The sequence below is a fragment of the Lissotriton vulgaris genome, chromosome 4_1 (assembly GCF_964263255.1).
Source record: "Lissotriton vulgaris chromosome 4_1, aLisVul1.2, whole genome shotgun sequence".
Taxonomy (NCBI): Eukaryota; Metazoa; Chordata; class Amphibia; order Caudata; family Salamandridae; genus Lissotriton; species Lissotriton vulgaris.
Window position 1 is genome coordinate 251889546 of NC_141691.1, and position 20539 is coordinate 251910084.

The 20539-nt window shown below is 41.5% G+C and overlaps 1 protein-coding gene across 1 annotated transcript; it reads right to left on the reverse strand.

The window, feature by feature from the left end:
* Positions 1-9535: 9535 nt before the first annotated feature.
* Positions 9536-12179, reverse strand: LOC147718637 (heat shock transcription factor, Y-linked-like). The gene is made up of 2 exons (XM_086967218.1): positions 11502-12179; positions 9536-10309 (listed from the first exon to the last, which is right to left on the reverse strand). The coding sequence occupies exons 1-2, from the start codon at positions 12177-12179 to the stop codon at positions 9536-9538; spliced, it is 1452 nt and encodes a 483-aa protein (XP_086823344.1).
* Between the last annotated feature and the right edge of the window lie 8360 nt (positions 12180-20539).

Here is a 20539-nt window from a genome sequence, read left to right on the forward strand (position 1 = left end):
TTGTAAACATGCTGCAGCACATTGCACTACCGGAGCGCCAAAAAAGTGACGCTACAGCAAAGCAAAGGTGCCCCTAGGGCCTTGTGAATGAGGCCCATGATTTGCTGAATGCAATACAGCAGCTAGAGTAGATTGTAGTAGTCAAGTGTGCTATTGTCCAGTAGGTTGAAAAAGATATGTTCAACCTTTGGAAACATGTATGCTGATAAGGAGGCTACATACTGTGCATTTGAAAATGAAACAGCTATCCAAAAAACAGAACCGAATGAATCATGGATAAATTCTATGCAAATTACACAATATTTTAATGTTAATTGTTTCCTGTTACGTTTAATTCAGGCTTTTTGAGTGAATTAAGAGACTTTCAAGAGATAGCTAAATAAAAAGAAAAACATAAATAGGAAAACTAGAATACAAGAAAAATCACAAGGATGTTTATGTTAACCCTGAACATTAATATACGCTAGGTTCAATGTTGTATCCTATGGCACATTACTTTCACAGATAGTCTTACTCAGGGAGGAATAACATGCTCAAGACTTTCAGAAAAAATTGGGGAAAAACACATTTTAGAAATGTTGCTGTGAATTTATGCTCATGATGTTTAGTCTGTCAGAAGAATAATGAGAGCAAAAGGACAGGTACTGTAATGAGTCATATTGGCAATGGTGCTATCCAGTGTCAAGGTGGAGATCGAAGTGAAGAGCTCTTGCGATGTTAATGTGGACTGTATGAGTGGCAGCAAAAAGAAGTAGTCTCTGATCCAAACAACGAGAGATTCCACCTGAAATCCATGTCATAAGAACCACCAGAGAAAGAAAACTGTTCACAGTAAATCATGCTATTGAAGCTGATCAGAGCTCAAGTCTATCAGTGGGTGTAGAAGAATTGCAGAGTTTACTAGAGAAGAAATGGTGAAGAAAATAAGTAATTGAAAAGAACCTGCGACAGAAAAGACTAGCAACAAGAGAGTCTAAAGTCTATAACTTAAGAGCCTAAAATAATAGATTCAGAAAACAATGAAAGAGTTGCTAAAAGACCACCAAGAAAAATAACTTCAAATAAGAAGCATGTATAACCTTAATAGGTATATCTAGCAACTGTATCTGAGGAAGAAGAAGAGTCAGACCCAGAGATCAACAGTCCAATAAATTGTTTACAATACCTCTATGAAAGTGAACCTCAAAGTGAATCAAAAAAAGAAGAACCACCTTGAATGTTTAAAAGGTTGTTAAAGACAAAGAATGTGTCAAAATCACAGACAATTCTAAGAAAAGAAAGAGAATATTTTGAGAGCATGAACTGAAATTAAATTTTCAATTAATAGGGTTTTGAAGTTTTTGTTTTGATTATTGTTTTCAGGAATTAAGAACATCGAATTATTGTTTTAAAGAATATGTTCGTTAGTTTTTGTTAACTTTAAATTTTGGAGCATCCCAATATTTTTTTTTGTAGTATCAATAGAAGATGGAATACAGCAAATGCTGATATATTATTAGTATGATCCAGTTAACAATGATATTATTAGTTTCAGCTATCTTGATTTGTGCTTCCTTTGTCCGCTGGAATACATGTCCCTAGGGGCTGAATTAACTACAGTACATAATGAAGTGAAACATACCATGCGGACACACAGAGAAAGTTTAGTTAATGCATTTGAAAAAAAAATGTATGCTAAAATGTTGAGTTAATATACCAATATTATGACTATTAAAAAGTGCTACGTCTGCATTTTTCTTCATTCTTCTGCAGCTGTAGGACCAACATGCACACAGCTTCCAATTTCTCATAGCTTGTTTTGTACTCAAATCAAATCAAATCAAAAACTCTTTCTTTAGATATAAACAAATATCTTTAAACGAGAATTACCGGTTCATATTATTTACAAATAGTAAAAACAGTACAAACAGTCAATTGGACAGCCAGACTATAAATAATCATTTCCTCGGTCTCCTAATTACAAGAATTTTTAAAACTGCACCCCTAAGCTGTGATTACATACATAAAACAACCCATGTTCACAAGATAATGTTTAAACTGTTCTTATCACTAATTGCCTAAAAAATCTTTTAAAAATGCGTTAATTAATTTAAAACAGGTGGGGGTAAAGCAGTGGCAGACCGCTTTTGTTTAAAATAGCGATATGCATACTGGATCTTGTTTGTCAGTCTTATGTTTAGATCTGTATTCTCTGGACTCAGTGCCGCAATAATGGCTTGCCTACAAGTCCGAACACCCAACCGATTCTATTCCCCCTTCAGCTTAAGCCTATGTTGGAGGTCGAAGGGGGGGGCAAATGCAAACCACATGCAATAGCGTTTCTGCTGCTTCGCCGCACCCTCTGCAAGTTGTGTCCTCCTCCGTACAACGCCAGGGGGTAAATTTTTCAAAAATCGCCAGTCGCCCATTCTAATAGATATTAAACTGCGTTTTAAATACAGTGAATAAAGGCTGGAGAGGTAAGTGGCAGGGATTAGCTGATTGTAGGAATCAATAACTGCCCACGAGTGATTTAGTTTTGAAAACAGTGCTTTGTCAGTAATGAGTGAACACATTCTTACACATTTTTTGATTGCAAGCTTAAATATAGGCTGACTCATAGCTTGTTTTGTACTGTTTCTGTTAGTATATTTACAAAAAACTGAATTCTTGTCTTTTAATTTGTCAGATTTCAATGTGTAATTGGAGGAGCTGCCTAACATGGAAGAAGAAGGTGCTAACAAAGGTTTAAATATGGTAAATGTCTCTAAACAAAGAATGGAATTAAAAATACTAATCGGAGGTACGTATGTCGTTTCAGTGAAGAAATATTAATGAATATTATGAGAGGAGAGTAAGGATTGTCAGAGATGAGAGAAAGATAAGAGAAAAAATGAAAGAAAAATTTAGATTGTTGAATATGCATGAAAGGTTGTGAATAGCGTATCAAACAAAGGGTGAGCTGTGTATGATGCATCATAATTTATGGGAGAAAGTGAGTGTGAAAAGTGATTTTGTAAATGGTGATTTTCTGATTGGTGAGGAATCAACTTTCGAGAGGGATTTATTATGCGTGTGGTAAGACTGCTTATTTTAGCTTTGCGGCATAATTGGGTTGGTTCATGTTATCTTGTTTTGTTGTTTCTTAGGGTTAAAGAGTAAGAGTGAAATGGATGATTCTGTTTGCTTGAGGAGAGTGAAACGTGTAGGAAGGAATTGTTTGGAAGGCACTGAAGATTAGGAGATGCTACACGTTCAAAACTACTAAACGCTAGATTATTAATGCCTATATTCATAACATAACTAATCTCATTCACGAACTTCAAGCTTTAGAAGAGTATGGTTTATAAGAGATTGTAGTTCCATGGGTTAGTGAGATAGGGACGGGTTTTAGCAAGGTTGGTGAATGGATTGATAATCTGGGAGGGGAGATTTTGAAACTAATCTCAACACCTGTAATTATTATAATGATTTTTGCACTGGCCCTGTTTCTTTTATTCACATTTCTGGCTGTCTTCTTACAAATTTTGCATTTAAAAAGGAAAAGTGAAGGAGAAGAAATTGTGAATGAGAACGTGAAAGATCATTTATACAACTGACTGAAAATGATTAAGGACAGTTGGCCTTTTCATCTTGACAATAGTATAATAATGCTAATTTTAATCTGGAAACCCTTCACCATCAACAGTAACTAAATAGTTCTTAAATATGAGCAACTAAGTTTCTGAGACACAGTAGGTCTCCCAAGGTTTGGCAAAAAGTCACAAGGTAAATTAGTATTCAGTATCCTCAAACTTACTTTCTGTTCAACAACAGTAATAAAATGCCACAGTACCTGGAAAGAAAGTAAAATCTAAATTGTACCACACCCAAACAACACAAAGAACAAGAGATTGTGCAACAGCAGAAGTAAGAATTTAGCAATGAATAACAAAACTCCTATACTAAAAGAAAAACTCTGAGGTGTTCAGCATGTGACGTCTTGATCACATGACCACAGGCACTCCCATAAGCCTCTAGTTCTTGGGTCAGAACTACTTTTTACACGACCTTCAGCACACACAGTGCACTTTCAAATCAGCTCTTTGAAGGGAAAAACATTGATGTTGAGACAGCCTGAAAAGCATCAATGCTGTTTCTCCTTTGCCTTAATACTTGCACACACTGCACGAAGTAGATGGACTCAGACACCACGAAGAGAGCTAACACTGCTTCTTAAAAAAAAAATACAACATCAGCGGTGGTGAAGAGACCTAAGTCAGTGTGTACATACCAGAACTTGATATCTGGTAGCAACTATGGGCAACTACAGGCAGTAGAGTGTGCAAAAGAACCATGCTAATGCGCTCCTCCATGGGAAGCAAGAAGGTCTCCAATCGAACATTAAAAAGCAAAAGGATCACCCACAGAATTGAGGAAGGTCTCCAAAGTGCCTACTGATCTCAAGCAAGATACGTGCAATCTTGATCAAATGTGAGGTCTTCTGACTCTGGCTTCCATGGACGAAGATGAAAGAAGATCAGCAAAAAACTCACCACAAGATGATCCCACCCTCTGTCGCTAGTTTGAAGAAATCTCTGACTCTATGTAAATAAAGGCACACTGGTTTATTAGATAAAAAGTTACAATAAGCACAAATGCGTCCTTTTACCAGCACAGCTGTACTTGAGCTGAACCGAATTCAGCTCAAGCAAAGGAACACCACATATGAATCAAACGTCAACAGTGGAACACTGCATTTTGGATGAAGCCTTCACCATGGGTCATTAACATATTGAATAGAAATGTGAAACGTATAAAGAAAAAGAAGTAAACAGCAAAAGACAAATATTTAGTGGTATACAACCGATGAAAAATCCTTACAAAAACTAATACCTTTGAATAATTAGCATACAACATGTCAACACATTTGCTCCAAAGCTTTAAATACCTGGAGGTACATTTACATTACAGAGCAAGGTGATGTTATTTAACTGGCAACTGACAACAATTTTACTTATTGCTAGATTGAGCCCCATATCTTTATTCATATCAACATGTTATGTTTTTTTTTGGAAACATATTTCTGGGGACACTATGCTACCTATTTAATAGAAAAATCTGCAATGCAGCTGATTTGCTTACAAACATTCCTATACATCACTCATATTGAAAGGCAGCTCTTGCTGAAATAACTTTTAAACCAAATTGTAAACACTCTTCATGCTTAGATGCAGTCTGTGTGGTATAGTTTATCATGCAGTGTCAAAGAAACTGTTGGCTTTTAAAGACCGTTTATATCTGTACATTTCGGTAAGTTATGAATATTTTACATGATATGGTAATTGAGTCTTACAACTGAATGGTCCTTTATGTTTGATCTGTTGTCTGTTTGGCATTTAACAGGGTGAACAGTTTTTGAAGTAAACTACTTATTCTTGCATTGGAGACATTCCAACTTTAAAGCACAGAAGAACACCATAAAAAAAATCTGTGATGATTGTAAGATGTGAAAAATTCTTGCATGTAGAAATGCAGTGTTGTAGATTCACGTGTTTTTTTCACAAATATTATTTACTTCCATTATGAAAATGGTGCTTTTCTTTAAAAATACCTCTTCACCTACACCTCTATTCAATATTGGGTTATTCCTTCCTAATTCTCACCCATACAAAATGCACTTACTCCTGCTTTGGCATTGAAATGAGGCAATTTGCATGTATTTCACTGTGAGAGTCTACCTAAAAGTGGTAAGTGAATTGCCACAAACATATGTATTGTTAGTGTTTACCAAATTCAGCAGAGTGCGGGTGGCCCTATCCAGGAATGCCCATAATTCCTCACCAATCCCTAAACTGTAAATGTGGCAATTCTGGCAAATTGCAAAAAGCCATTTCGTGCAGGGCAAAGGAGCAAAATACTTTGAGAATCAGGCCCTTAATATGTATTGTGAGAAATGATAGTCAAAGTATTCAGGAGAAATAAAAATGCAACTCTCATCAGAGCATACTCATTTCATAACTCCTTTCTTTCTTCAACTGATCAATGTCTATCATTTGCAACCGGCTGTTCATTCCAGATTGGAATCTTGCTGTACTGCATCTGATCGGTCTGTTTATCATCATTGTTAAGTGTTGTATCAGGTTATTGCTGCATAAGACTACACACACAATTTTAAATTCCCAAACAGGAAGATAGATTTATATAACAAATGAAATATAATTACAGTAACAACATACTATAGGTAAGAAACACATTTATGAACAGTACACGGTTAAAGAGATCACATTATTCACCTAATAAAAATATTTCAACACATACTGATTCACAGTGGTATAATACTTTATAAGCATCCTCAATGCAGTATTATGTGAACTGTTGTACATTGATTCTTGGTCAGCTGGCGAGGTTGTGTACTCAGCTGTGTCCTACAATAAATCTACATGTAATCAACTAGAAGTATCCTGTCATCTATCACCATCTTATTTACAACATGAACCTCAGCAGTGCATAATGCCATTTGTATTATCTTAACACATGGTCATTATACATGTTAGATAAATGCCAAGATGTAAGCCTAAATCCTTGGAGATGGTGGAAATGGTATAAATATGTCTAATGCGTGAGGGTCCTGCGGTAACAGTACACTGTTTTCCACCTTGTTGTGGAGAATTATTTGAAGGGGGGTAAGCAATAGCTTTTGAGAGAAGGCCTACTGCTCCACAGTTATGCAATACTTTTTGATTATGCATGATAAACACCCTATGTTACATGTCTGAAATGTAGCCATGTATTAGACAATCATTTGTTAGTCTTCAATGAAATAAAGTAATTATTTGGAAGACATAGAATCCTCTTGAAACTGGGCACAGCTAACATGTGTTTCGCCTCTTCTGGTGCGCAAACCTGAGGCTTTTTTCAAGGCTTCATTAGGTCCAATGAGTTATACTAGAAGATAGTCTCAGCGGTCTGCTCGGGCAATTCACAACGGTGGTCTGTTGATCATTAAGAAGCTAATCGGAAGCTGCACCTTGATTTACTTTCCAGAGCTCACAGAAACACATTACAAATCTTTGAAACTAATGAAACCTTGAAACAGCCTCAGGCTTGGACACTGAAGAGGTGAAACAGATGTTGTCTGAAAAGAGTTTCTTGATGTTTCTATATTCAATAAATAATTCCTTTATTTCATTAAAGACTTTCGAATGATTGAATAATAAATTGATGAATTTCAAGACATGTAATATAGTGTGTTAAGTGATTGTTATCAAACAAAGTGTATTAATATGTGTACTGGTACATGCTGGATTAGTTATGTAATTCTGAACCCTGTTAAAGGCAATATCTCATCCCTGGGCATATTAAAAATTACCAATATCGATGAAAACCCTCTCATGCTTGTGTCTACTATTCATGAGCAGCCTATTGTATCACTCAATGAAGGGAATAACATCGGTGGCCTTAGGTTCATTCGACAAACTGGCAACTGGTTCAAGCATGTGATTTGCATGTGTGTGTTTGTATCAAAACTGTATTATTTTAAAATAAAATCTGGGCAATTTTTGTCTGCAGTTCAGTAACCATATTCTTATATCTCAAGTTATTTCTCCAAACATGCCAAAGTCAGCTCCCTTAACCATGTGATATGGACCTCATCTCAGCAGACTTTAGCAGATGAAGATTTGGTATCTCGAGCCTCAATTTTTGACCTAAAAATTAGTCTGGCATTTAGTGTACTATGCTTAGTTATATTTGCTCTAATGAGTCAATGAAGTGTAAGGAAGGTTGCGTAATTTGTCTCTGTTCTTTAACGGATTATGTTGTAAATGTGCAATGCTAGAAAAGCAATATTCCTCCAAATTATGGAAAGATTTCTTGAGAAAAGTTTTGCACTTCATGATTGGATTAATGCCAAGGTTCGGCTAAATGGAAACATTGAAAAATATTGGGGATCACTTTTATTACTAGATCAGGTGGACCAATATTTATTAGAGTGGGTCGTAATTTTATCATTCAAGAGTGTATAAATTCCCTTTAACCTGTAGTTCACAATTTTTTTTTTTAAATGCCAACTTCCTGCAATTAAATGAGGATGTAGCCTTAAGGCTAAAGCGGTTGACCTCGGTCCAGGGGAACCAGGTTCGAGTCTAAGCAACGACGCTCAACGTCCTGAGATGCTGGGCAAATAACTTAATCTCTCTGTGCCTAACAAAAATGAATGTGTTAATCTGTAACGAAACTGGTGCTCATGTAAAGCGATCTGATACCCGATGTCTCGGGTCTAGTTTGCGCTATATAAAAACTCCCGCACCCCCCCCCCCCCCCCCCCCCCCCCAAAATGTCTGTCATTACCTCGGAATAATCTCTCACTTGCAAATGATGTATATGTTGATCTTGTGACAGGACAAAAGTATTTCGTTCCACAAAATGAGAATTGTTTTATTGATAAAACGTATTAATTTCTTTGTAAATAATTTCAGGCTTGAAAATGTGCATTTTATTTCATGGACGTCTATAATTGCTCATGTCAGCATCAGAGGACAAAAACAGGAAACACATTTCGTAACTACAGGATGAAATATATCACCATAATTCCATGTTTAGCAAAGCAAATTAACACATTCCTTTTTCATGTAGCCTGTCAGTAAAATTAGTATTAATTTCGTTTTCTTCTGTTTTATTAAGGACCCGGGTTGCCACCCTTAATTATCATGTTTAGAGGACTTCTGGAACCTGGCTCTTCAAGCAGACATACTGCTGTGTATCACATATGGCAGCTTTGTCCTGATGTGGTTTTATTATCAGGTGCATTTAGGTCTTGCAAATTTGGAGCCCTGCAAAAACTCAATTCAAATCACACGCATTTTAGACAATGTTACCAGTTTTAGTTTTCAGAATAGTTTTACATAAGTTACAGTGGTCTGAGTAATTTTCATTGAGTGGGTAACAGTGCTCGGGTAATAATAACTAAACGTTTGCGGTATTTGATTGCACATTCTGCTTTAGCCCTGTTGTTGGAAATTAAATAGGTTGGTTTACTGTTATAAGCATACTTAAGTAGTTGTGTCTAACTCCTAACTTGGATGCGAATTACTCTTAAATATGCAGGTGAGATTCATGAAGCATTTTCTTTGATTAGTTGCATCTTACTCTGGCCTTACTCCTGGAAATTCATGACACAACTTGTCACCTAAAAAAGCTTTATGAATTAGACCCGATACAACAAGGTAAGTAAAAAAATAAGCTGATGGCTATTTGGAATGTACCAAAACTAACTTTTACCTCCAAACACAACATTTCATCATAGACAACTGTAGAAGTGTGTCCATGGCAAATATGAATGTACAGTGAAAATGTTTGACTACGATTCAGTTTACTCAACATCATTTCACCTGTCACAGATATTGCAGCATCACTATGGTCAGCGCTGTTGTGATACATATATTGAGATTAGTCTAGAATTAGTACCTTTACAAATAACGGAGAAACTGAAAAGTGAATGAGGTTTATTTGTTCTGATAATTTCGTAGACGTAATGAGAGGGTTTGTAAATAAACTACATTGTAAGTCATTCACTTCATCTGTGATATCCTGTGTATTCTGTAGGCTTTGTCCCTGATTTTGCAGAAGGGGCAGCAGTGACAGGGCAGGTACAGTTTGGACAGTGGTGGTAAGATGGAGTTCGATGATGAGAGGACCTTGACATTGAAATTGCAGATGCCGCTGCAATCATAGGCATTGAAAACCATGGGTTGCAAAACGGAAGCAAACTGGCCAAGTGAGCCTGCATCGCTGATAGGTCAGGGTACATAGGTTGAAAACCTGGAAGTCCCATCACATGACCAAAAGGGGTATTCGTAACTGGGGGTAATACATGATATAGAGAGGTAGCAGACGTGGTTGTGGTGTCTATTCCATGGGCATTAACTCGGTTGTGGCAGCTATGCTGGCTTGGGTGGAAAGGGGCCAACTGATGCAGCCTAGCACTTGGGTCAACGGGGCCATGTTCCGGTGGTCTCAATAAGGGGTGGGGTGCGGCTTGGAAACCGCTCCTCATCCTACTGGTTGAACACGTTTGTCTTGCAATTGTTGTCCGCTTTTCAGGTGTGGTTTTTTGAATGTTCTCCTTGGAAGTAACAGAAGGCAGATCACTGTGCTGCAGGCTAGGATCAGAAGGAAGAACATATTTCTGAGCATCTGGTGTGTCTATACCCTTTGGGCTGGTTTTGTTGAAATCCGGATCTAAGGAGCAGGCTACTGGAACTGAATTTTTTATGCCAACTCTTCTCTTCATCTGTCCCAATAGATGTGGATAATCTCTTCTAAAATTAGGGTTGTGGTAGAACTGCAACTAAACACAGAATATGAAAACATGAGAGTATGACTAAATCTGAGGTACTGGGAAAACACATCAAATGCAATTTCTACAGAATTCCTACCTAATGGTAATTTCTCTGACTAGATAATAGAGCTTCGTTTGAAATACACACTGCACATTCCAACACCTTGTCAGGGGTAGTAAGTGCTAAATAAAAGCAATTTCAAGTCAATTCAATGCATATTAAGGGTTATCATGGTTGGTAGGTTTGGCACTTCTGAAGGTTGAAATCAGCTGTGATGCTAAATGACAGACTTGTGACATGGCAGCGATGATGCTCCAATGGCCAAACAAAGGTTAGGAAATTCAAAGTAAATTTAAGCACTAGGTGATCTGAATCTGCACTGGGGCCGTCACCTTGTCGGCAAGCATGATAGAATTGATTTTAAACACGATGGGTACCAGGAATCACAAAAGCAATTAGAAAAGCTAAGAATACCTAGCCATGTCTTGTTCTCCCAAATGTTCACGCTGGTTTTCATTTTCCAGAAATTACAAATACAAACTCAGCACAGCAGATATATTTTCAATATCGAATATTAAATGGCTGTTTATCTATTTCAAGGCATTATTTATTTGAAATGGAAGTGAGGCGACCGTGTTGCTCTTTAAAGTGTAGTTCTGCAGTTCAGTGAAATAATTTCGTACAGAAACCATATATCATCAATAATGTTTATGCCATAGGATAATCAAATGATCTGTTTGCTCACCTCTGCAGATGATTCCATATAAATAGTAAATTATCAGACGATCCAACCGATCTTTTCGATAAGTATGTGGGAATGTTATAGGCCACTGGAAAGGTGTTTTTTTTAAATATATTTTTTATTCTATATCTATTTATTCTACATTCTAATATTCACCAGGGAAGGGCTGGTGACTTACTGTGGCATGCATTTTAAGTAATGGCAGGGTAATGTTTTCTATTCTATATCTATTTATTCTACATTCTAATATTCACCAGGGAAGGGCTGGCGACTTACTGTGGCATGCATTTTAAGTAATGGCAGGGTAATGTTTATTTGCTACTAAGTAGATCTATGAGTAGGAACTGCTAATCATGCTGCAGAGAACATTCTAACATGCATGCATTTCATTACTAGAACAGTCTTTTGTCATATTTATAAACCCACCTTGTCAGTTTCTATTAAACGATGATGATTACCTTTGTTAATGCTGTTACAGCTTTCTCTTCTGCTAAAAATTCTGCAAGGGAAGCTGACCTTTGAAAGTCCTGGCGCATTTTACTAAAACCATACAGATTAAGTTGACGAATGAAACTCTTCATGCAGTCGGTCTCGAATATTCTAAAAGGACCTCTTCTTTCTAGCACCTCTCTTTTAAAGAGTTCCTCGTCGATGACAACGCAGTTTCCATCGTCATCCCACCAAATAGATTTAAACTGCTCACTTCCAACAATTTTCCATAGTTTCTTTGGAAACGTCAGAGCCAAAAAGTCATTGTCTTCCAAACCTCCATCATCACAGAAAGTGAAACGTGATCTTTTCACTAATGGCCCATCTGTCAGAGCCTGGAAAGCTGTTTCTTCAATGACAGATCGTAAATCAGAATCCCCGGCAGCTGTATGGTCACATCCTGGAGATACAGAAGAAAGTATTGAATTAATTGACATATCTGTAGAATTAACCATTCTGAGCTGATCAGCAACACATGGCGTTTCTTCACTAGGAGAGTCCATTTTGAAACTTTCATTGTCACAGTGACTACTGTTTTCACCGGTAGCCATTATTACAAGCCCAAGTTGGTCTCCATGCTTCCTGATGCTGTTAGCAGAGTCAAATACTGAACCTGCTCTGAACTTCCATAAGGAGTTCCAGAGCATCATAGCCTGTAGTGTTGCATGGTTGTGACATCACAATAGGGCCTAGTTTCCTAGTCGTTGACATATGGATGCTCAAGACAAGGAAGTTACTGAAGAAAGAAGTAATCGCTTATATTTTGGTTTCAATAGTCTAATACTTTGTGTTAAATACCTTATATTGCCATGTATCACTGTTTTATCAAGAAACGTGAAAAGAAGGTTATACTAGAAATGTAAATCGGATCATAAAGATAGTAGATATAATCATCTTGGGTGCAGTCGCAGGTGGCTTCCACTAATATTTCTGTGTTTATTCTTACTTGAATATATTTAGGATTGTTAGCTAATTGTGGACAATAGCATATATCTAGATTGTCAGTTTTCAGCCAATAGTCCACGTATGGCAAACTGCAGTACTAAATTACAGAACATAATGTTATTTGACCCATACTTCACCCCACTGAGGATTGTGCTCTGTTAGCATTCTATTCGGATTTTTTTTGAGTGGGTTCTTTCTTGAGTGAAACTGGTTTGGAGTCTGTACTCTCACTTTATAAAATGCTGTGTGGAGATTGCATATTGTTATTGGCCAAGTAATGTTGTGCCAACATATTGGATAACCCCTTGCCACAAGGAAGACAATGAACAGCTAGGGAGAAATGAGAAGGCAGCTCTGACAGGGTTGAATGACATCACAATGTGCTCTGATAGGCTGGCAGGCTACTAAAATCGTTATCTCATAGAATTAATGAATTACTACATATTTTACCTTTAATGTCCTCTTCAAACACAATGTTCCATTATCCAGTTTATAAACAATTACACCACATCTCTCGTTTGGCGTAAATGACACTATGGCAAGATATAGCAATTCTGATATGGGACCCTCAGCACTTTGCTTTGAGCTTGTGACAAATTATGGGGAAAGTTTCTTGATAAACGTTTTGCATTTAATGGTTGGTTTTATGTCAAGGTTCAACTAAATAAAAACACGAGAACGTTTTGGGGATCAGTTTCATCAATGGATCAGGTGGGCCCTATTCATAAGAGTTGGTTGTGATTTTATCATTCGAGAGTGTGTGAATTCCCTTTAACCTATAATTCAAATTTAAAAAAAACATGTCAACTTCCTGCAATCAAATATGTGCCATTGTGTGGGGTAATGGACGGTGTGGAGCGAAGTGTAAGAACAGATTCAGAAAAGAGCATCTGCATAGAATGTTGGAGTGCTAGTGTGTCAATTGGATGGTGTGTGCAGGGAGATTCAAAGACCTGGTTAGGCAACTGAAGTCTGATTACAGGTGTAGTCTGATATGTGTTTGTATCTAAAAAATAATAATTCTCTTACCTGTCTGCGTTACCAGGATGAAAATCTATACTAAGCACATTAGGGCATATTCACAATGGCATACTGGAGTACGTAAATTACTACTCCTATACTACTCTTTCACATACTCTTACAAACTGTTGTGAATTGCCCACAAAACATCAAAATTGAGAATAAACAACAAATAATTCAAAGAACATTCTCTTATAGAATTTGTACAAATAGAAAGGACTGTGCGCTCTTTCTATTTTTCCTAATAGGAAGTTGAAAATTACGGGCAAATTCACAAAGGTGTATAAGTGTTAGTAAAATAGTACTCCTGTTCTACTACCTCCTTGAGACAGAAAAGCTACTTACCATTAATCACAATATATTTATATAGGAAGATAGTGTACCTTTCTGTAGATTCCACACATTGACTATCCACCAGGCGCCAGACTTGGTCTGAAAAACATTTGCCCAACAAAAGTATTTCAACATGTGATTTTGTTATATATTACTATGATTCAGATTCCCGACGCTAACCACCTACAATGCATCTTGCTCAACACCCGATCGGTCCATAGGCACGCCATTGACCTATGGAATCTACTAGACACCATCTCTCCGGACGTCGCCTTCCTTACTGAAACATGGATGAACGCCTCCTCCGCCCCAGACATCACCATTGCCATCCCAGAAGATTATAAGATCATACGCAAGGACCGCACCGGCCACACAGGAGGAGGAATCGCTATCGTCCACAAGAAATCCATCCATATCTCAACCAGCTCTGACGCCAACCTCGCCAACTCTGAACACCTTCACTTCCAGATCCACATCGACCCCAAGACCACACTCAGAGGCACCCTCCTTTACAGGCCTCCAGGACCCCGCGCACAATTTAGTGAGGACATCACGGACTTCATCACTCCACATGCGCTCCCCTCCAAAGATTACATCCTTCTAGGAGACCTCAACTTTCACCTTGAAAAGAACAACGACCCCAACTCCACCACCCTGCTGGACAACCTCGCCAACCTCGAACTTAAACAACTGGTCACTTCCCCCACCCACATCGCAGGTCACACCCTCGACCCCATCTTCACCTCCAGCAATCATGTCTCCTTCAGCCACACCACGAAGCTCTGTTGGACTGACCACAGCTGCGTTCACTTCACCTACAACAAGCCCAAACCCAACAACCACCCCCAACCAACTCTGCAAAGAAACTGGAACAAAATCACCATCGACCAGATCTCTTCATCGCTTCTGCTAAACCCCCCAGCCCATTCATCTAACCCCGACCAAGCCGCCACCAACCTCACCCTCTGGCTATCCAACAGCGCCGACATCCTAGCACCACTGAAAAAACGCCAAATCAAACTTGGCAGCAGGAAGGCCTCTTGGTTCAACGATGACCTTAAGAAATCCAAGAAACTCTGCCGCTCCTTTGAGAAGGCCTGGAAAAAAGACCCAACCACCAGCACCAAGGACGCCTTCAAAAACGCCACCCGCTTACACCATCAACTGATCCGAAAGGCCAAGAAAACAGCCTTCAAGGAACGACTAGATAACAATGCCCACAACAGCAAGGAACTTTTCAACATTGTCAAGGAATTTACCAACCCCTCGGCCAACTCTAACGACATCACCCCCTCTCAAGCCCTCTGCGACTCCCTAGCCTCATTCTTCCACAACAAAATTGCAGACATCCACAACAGCTTCGACAACCAACCCGGAGACCAACCCACCCAACCATCTGCTGGACCTCCACCCCCCTCAAACATCCTTAATGACTGGAACACAATCTCCACTGAGGACACCATCCGCCTGATGAACTCCATCCACTCAGGTTCCCCCACAGACCCATGCCCTCACCACATCTTCAACAAAGCAGACTCCATCATAGCACCGCACCTCCGAGACGTCATCAACTGCTCCTTCAAATCCGCCACCTTCCCGGAAAGCTGGAAACACGCTGAACTCTGCGCCCTCCTGAAGAAACCCACAGCTGATCCCACCGAACTCAAAAACTACCGCCCTATCTCGCTCCTTCCTTTCCCGGCCAAAGTCATCGAGAAAGCTGTCAACAACCAGCTCTCCGCCTTCCTCGAAGCCAACAAATCCCTAGACTCCTCACAGTCCGGCTTCCGAGCAAAACACAGCACTGAGACCGCCCTCATCGCAGCAACAGACGACATTCGAACCCTACTGGACAATGGAGATACAGTCGCCCTCATCCTCCTCGACCTCTCCGCAGCCTTTGACACAGTCTGCCATAGCACCCTTCTACAGCGACTCAAAAATATCGGAATCCAAGGAAAAGCACTGAAATGGATCACCTCGTTCCTCACCGGAAGAACCCAGAAAGTCCGCCTCTCACCATTCAAGTCAGAAGCCACTGAAGTCATCTGCGGCGTACCACAAGGATCTTCACTCAGCCCCACCCTTTTCAACGTATACATGAGCCCTCTCGCGGCCATCGCCCGCCAACACAACCTAAACATCATCTCCTACGCGGATGACACTCAACTGATCCTATCACTCACCAATGACCCTAGCACCGCCAAAACCAACCTACATGAAGGAATGAAAGAAGTAGCCGAATGGATGAAACACAGCCGTCTGAAACTGAACTCTGATAAAACAGAAGTCCTCATCTTAGGCTCCTCCCCCTCTGCATGGGACGACTCTTGGTGGCCAGAAGCCCTTGGAAAAGCACCCATCCCGACAGACCACGCACGGAACCTGGGCATCATCCTGGATTCCTCACTTTCAATGAACAGACAAGTCAACGCCGTCTCCTCATCCTGCTTCAACATTCTTCGCATGCTCAAAAAAACATTTCGTTGGATCCCCACCGAAACTAGGAAAACGGTCACCCACGCACTGGTCACGAGCCGCCTGGACTACGGAAACACCCTATACGCCGGGACTACCGCTAAACTCCAGAAAAAACTCCAACGAATCCAAAACGCCTCTGCAAGGCTCATATTAGACATCCCGCGTAAAGAACATATCTCTGGTCACCTGAAAAACCTCCACTGGCTTCCCGTCAATAAGAGGATCACTTTCCGGCTCCTAACCCACGCACACAAAGCACTTTACGAAATCGGACCAGAATGCCTCAACACACGACTGTCCTTCTACACCCCCTCCCGACAGCTTCGATCTTCCAACCAAGCCCTTGCCACTGTACCCCACATCAACAAGACCACCATGGGAGGCAGATCCTTCTCCTACCTGGCAGCTAAAACCTGGAACTCTCTTCCCACTTACCTTCGCCTTACCCAGAACCACCTAGCATTCAGAAAGCAACTTAAAACATGGATATTTGACAAGTAACTCCCCACCCCTTCTCAAGCGCCTTGAGACCCTCTGGGTATGTAGTGCGCTATATAAATCCTTGACTTGACTTGACTTGTTGTCGTCAGCATCATCTAAACCTGAAGCCAATATTTCTTTTTCACCAATGTTGGGTCAGCCCTGACTCCCCTAATTCTATCCTGCTGTGGCGAGTCCCAACTAAGAAGTACCTGAACATTCTAGATAGCAGCTGGGGGCAGATGCTGGACGATAAGTGGGCGTAGGTGTTGGTCTGCTCTAGTGTACAATAAACTGCGTTCTCTTCACCTACACCAGAGTTTCTTCATCACATTTAGTGACAAGTTTACTCATTTATGGATCCTGCTCCTGCCCGTTGTCATGTTTAGGAGCAACATCCTCAAGCACCGAGCCCTGTGTCAGCACTCCATTTCGCCTTGCAGGTATTCTGCCTTTCGTGGTAACCTAATTTTAACCCTGTTGGAAACTGTGCAAGCATCTCGAAAAACTGATAAATAACGTTAATTAATGTGCTAAACTAATAAGAATTAAAACACAAAATGTCATGCAAAATTGCATTAGGCCTAGAATACTGAGATGCTGCCATATTAAAGTTAAGAGAGCTGTGAAACTGTGAAATACACATTTAATTTAATGTTGACCCATTCAACTAATTTTTTTCCAATGAATAGTTGCTGTGCAAAATGTCTTTTTTTCGTTTACACAGTTCTTTCAAACTCCAAAAAGACTATTATTAGCTAATAAATAAACATTATTTAAAAGGTTAGGAACATTCAGCCAGATTCATCAATGTCAAATTCTGCGATTTATAAATTGCGAGAAAATGCGAATCGCAATTTAGAAATCGCAGAACGGCATTCATGAACATTGCGAAAAAAAAGCGAATCGCAACCGGCCGCAATCGCCGATTGCGAGCCCCCAGAATTTGGTAAAAAATCTCAGAATCCGCCGATACCCATGTTGAAATTGCGATTTCGCAATTACCGAAATCGCAAATAGCGATCTCGCTAACTGCGAGATCGCAAAAACGGGAAGTCGCATCCTGAGCAAAGTGATGACATCACAACCAGGAAGTAGGCAGGTTCCACCCTCATTCAGCAGTGAGAGGCTGAAGTACAGGCAGCAGTTGCAGAGCTCCCCTCCAGTGTTCCTACAGGAGTACAGCAGGAGACACCACGGTGGCAAGCATGTCACAGGATGCAGCAGGAGGTTCCACCAGTGGGACAAAGCGCAAAATCAGGAGCTCGAACACCTCATAGAAGGAGTTTCAAAGGACCACAACCGCCTATTTGGCAAAGACTCCCGAAGGGTTCCAGAGGCCGACAAAAGGCACATATGGCTGCGCATCCGCGCCAAAGTGAACTCCATGGGGGTGACCCAGCGCTCGGTGGACGAGCTGAAAAAGCGCTGGTATGACTTAAGAGGGCGGGCAAAGGAAAAGATTGCTGAGAGGCTGGGGGAGCAAGTGGCGACAGGTGGAGGGGAGCCCACTGTCCCACCGAACACACTACTGGAGGACAGAGTGGAGGAGACCATCAATCCACAGGCCTGCGTGGGTGTGACCCAGCTTGACTCCTCCCGACCCACCCAAGACACACCAGGTAAGTGCCATGCGAGTGCGACCCCCTGTCCCCTAACAATGTCCATGACGCCAGTGCATCCCATATCAAACCCCAATCATGCAGCCAAAGCAGAGCACTATAGTGCTATTGCATTGTGGGACATGTAGTCTGCCCACAATTACCATCCTGCACCATTAAGCCTGACATGTCCAGTGAGAGTCAATCCTGGAGCGAGTCAGGGAATGGTAGTCTGCATGCATGTAGCAAGCCTAACTGTGTACGGAACATGTCACTAATCAACGTCCACTTTACATCACAGGTGGCGCTGATGTCCCCAGCACAGATAGCGAGGCCCTGGTGATTGAGGAGAACATGGAGGACACGGAGGGGGACACACATCATACCCCACAGCCCGGAACATCAGGGCAAGCTGCCACAACAGCAGTCATCCCACCACCCGCCCCTGTGGCCCGTGCCACCCCTGTGACAAGAGGCGCTGCTGTACCATCACGCAGCACACAGCCACCAGTGGGGCCTGCAACACCAGCAGCAGGTCGCCAACCCGCCGCCCTGTGGCTGTGAGGAGCCAGACAAGCGGACTGGTCAGGGAGCCGCGCACCAACACATCCCGCGCTGGCAGGGGCAGAATCGTGTGTGCAGGTGGGCTCTCCATTGAGCGCAGGATGCTATGTGTGCACCAGACCCAGGCCCGACATCTAGCCGCCATCCACCTCCAACTGGACAAGACCGCACGTAATGTGGCACATATGTCTGACCGTATGGACAGGATGACAGCAGTTCTGGAGGCCAACACACAGGCAATGTCCAGCCAGCGGGATCTCAATCGCCGCAGACACCACCAACTGTTGACCCGCCTGTCGGCTTACACACGGTTGAACCATATAATTGGGAACGCCACCTCCCAGCTCTCGCGACGCTCCCTGGCCATGCAGGTCCAAATGGTCCAGTGCTGCCAGGACGTCGCGAGAGCCCTGGAGAACATATCAACAGCCATGCAGGGCATGCAGGCTACCGGCCATGGCCAGGCGGGGGAGGCAGACGACACTAGTGAGGCTACATCAAGCCATAGCAGCCAGTCCCTACCACCGGTCATAGAACCCCGCCGCAGCAGCAGGCCTTCTGCTGCCTCACGGCAGACTCAGGAGGAGGACGTTGAGAGGAGGTTAGGGGCAACTACCCAGAGGCACCACTGAACTGTGGTACATTACCATGAGGGTAAATGCTGATGCAACAAGCATGCCCTACAGACTTATAGAGACATATGACGCAATATGTCATTCATTTCCCTGTTTTCAGAATGCCCAGTTTATTGTGCAGTAACAATCACTAAAATTCAGAATAACTTAATCTGACTCATGTCATTATTTATGTTGTCATGCATGAGTGGAGTAATGGGTGTGGGGAGTGGGTGCACTAGAAATAGTTCATGCAGATTTCATTGCGGCACCTGTGTCCTTCTGCAGGATTCTCGCCGTGTGCGTGACGCACATGTGCAGGTGGTCGATTGTCCCCTTCTGACTCACTGCCAGAGATGTCTACAGGTATCCTGCGCTTGGTAGCAATGTTGTGTAGGATAGCACACACGGCCACGATGCGGCAGCAGACCTCAGGCTCGTATTTGATGGCCCCACCAGTCTTGTGCAGTATGCGGAATCTGCTCTTCAGAAGGCCAAATGTTCTCTCAATGCAATTTCTTGTGCGTATGTGTGCTGCATTGTAACGCCGTTGCTGTGGTGTTCAAGGGTTGAGGTATGGGGTGAGGAGGTACTCACGGAGAGTGTAGCCGCTGTCACCTGCATGATAGGAGCAGAGGGTGAGTGCCTGTGGCGCGCAGCATTATTATCACATTGTACTGTTGTGTGGCATGTGTACTTACCCAGTAGGTGTCCTTCACCAGAGTCTCCCCTGGCCAGTCGTGTGTGAATGCCACTGTGCCGGAATATGAAGGAGTCATGTGTACTCCCTGGGTACTGTGCCACTATGTCCGTGATGATTGTCTTTGCATTGCATACCATCTGGATATTGAGGGAGTGGTAGGACTTGTGGTTACGATACATGTATTCCGTTTGTGCTGGTGGGCAGATGTGGATGTGGGTACAGTCAATGCATCCTATGATGTGGGGGAATTGTGCTACATTGTAAAA